Below are 1,223 nucleotides of genomic sequence, written 5' to 3' on the forward strand. Positions count from 1 at the left end.
TTATTACTTAATACTCAGCTTTTACTCTAAGATGCCTTTATGCCCTTTTTTCCTACTTTTAAATCAACAAAATTATTTTAGAGTCCAACTGCACAAATGAAAACATGCCGCTCGGAAAGAAAAGCAGCTTCTGAGACCCGGAGCGCCGGCCTGGATGCCGGCATCTCCATCAAGGCACAGCGGGGCCGTGCCGCCCACCCTGGCCCCGGCTCCTCTCTGGCCAGGACGCCTGGGGCTTCTCGGGACACCAGAAGCCGCAGCGCCAGCCCGCCCCGGCCGCACGCCGTGTGGACGTTACTCACCTTCTCCTTCTTTCGTTTGTGGTCTTTCTTGGTCTTGTGTTTTTCTTTGTTCTTTTTACATTTCTCTTTTTGAGGTGCTTCAGGTTTCTGACGAGCATCTGAAAGACAGGGTAATAAATATGTGAACTTTAGGGAAAACAAAAACTATTAAAAAAAAGTAAGTTCCCAGCTGCTGAGCTAGGAGTCTGCCGGGCACAGAAAGCTTCCCACGGAGGCAGAACTTCTGCCCCTCTGGCTTGCTTTGGCTGTGATGACGAACGGACTGGCACCGCACACTGCTGCGCTGATCAGGAGCAGCCAGAACCCAAGCAGGGTCCTGCCATCCCTGGCCTGCCATGTGACACGCATGGAGACGAGAGAGGCGGAGAGGCCACAGGCCAGCTGGAGTGGATCCTCAGCTAAACCAAAGTGGCACCAGACAACACTTGGGGCCTGGCTCATTCTAGGGTGTGGCCTGAACACTCCAAGTCTCTCTTCCCATTTTAAAATGGGGACAATTGTGCATGGTGCCACAGGCCTGTAACCCAAGCACCCAGAGGCTGAGGCAGGAGGGTCACCAGGAGTTTGAGGCCAGTCTGGGCTCCATAAGCAAGTTCAAGGCCAGGCTGAACTACATAGAAAGACCCTGTTCGGAAAAAGAAAGAAAAAAAAAAGTACCAATAAAATTAAATATAAATAAATAAACAAAAAGAAAAAAATGGGAATAACAAGAACCCCTACTTTCTTAAGGCATAAGGAGATAAACTAAGATCAGGCACATGAATCTCATTGCTTAAAATTTGCCATATAACCATTAGCTCTTCACATATAAAATTTTTGTAAGAATTATCTTATAAGTGGAGATATTAAGAAACTAGTATTATAACAACATAATGTATGTAATAATTAAAAACAACTGAACAAGCTGGGCTTGGTGGCACA

The 1,223-nt window shown here is 46.9% G+C and overlaps 1 protein-coding gene across 1 annotated transcript in view; it reads right to left on the reverse strand.

The window, feature by feature from the left end:
• The window catches only part of Gpatch1 (G-patch domain containing 1), a 38,558-nt gene that overhangs the window by 1,931 nt on the left and 35,404 nt on the right, over positions 1-1,223 (reverse strand). Inside the window, exon 18 of the mRNA XM_023704476.1 lies at positions 303-400. Coding sequence (XP_023560244.1) covers positions 303-400 — 98 coding nt within the window. The remainder of the gene's footprint in view (positions 1-302; positions 401-1,223) is intronic.

This window comes from Octodon degus, unplaced genomic scaffold, assembly GCF_000260255.1.
Source record: "Octodon degus isolate 3935 unplaced genomic scaffold, OctDeg1.0 scaffold00197, whole genome shotgun sequence".
Classification (NCBI taxonomy): Eukaryota; Metazoa; Chordata; class Mammalia; order Rodentia; family Octodontidae; genus Octodon; species Octodon degus.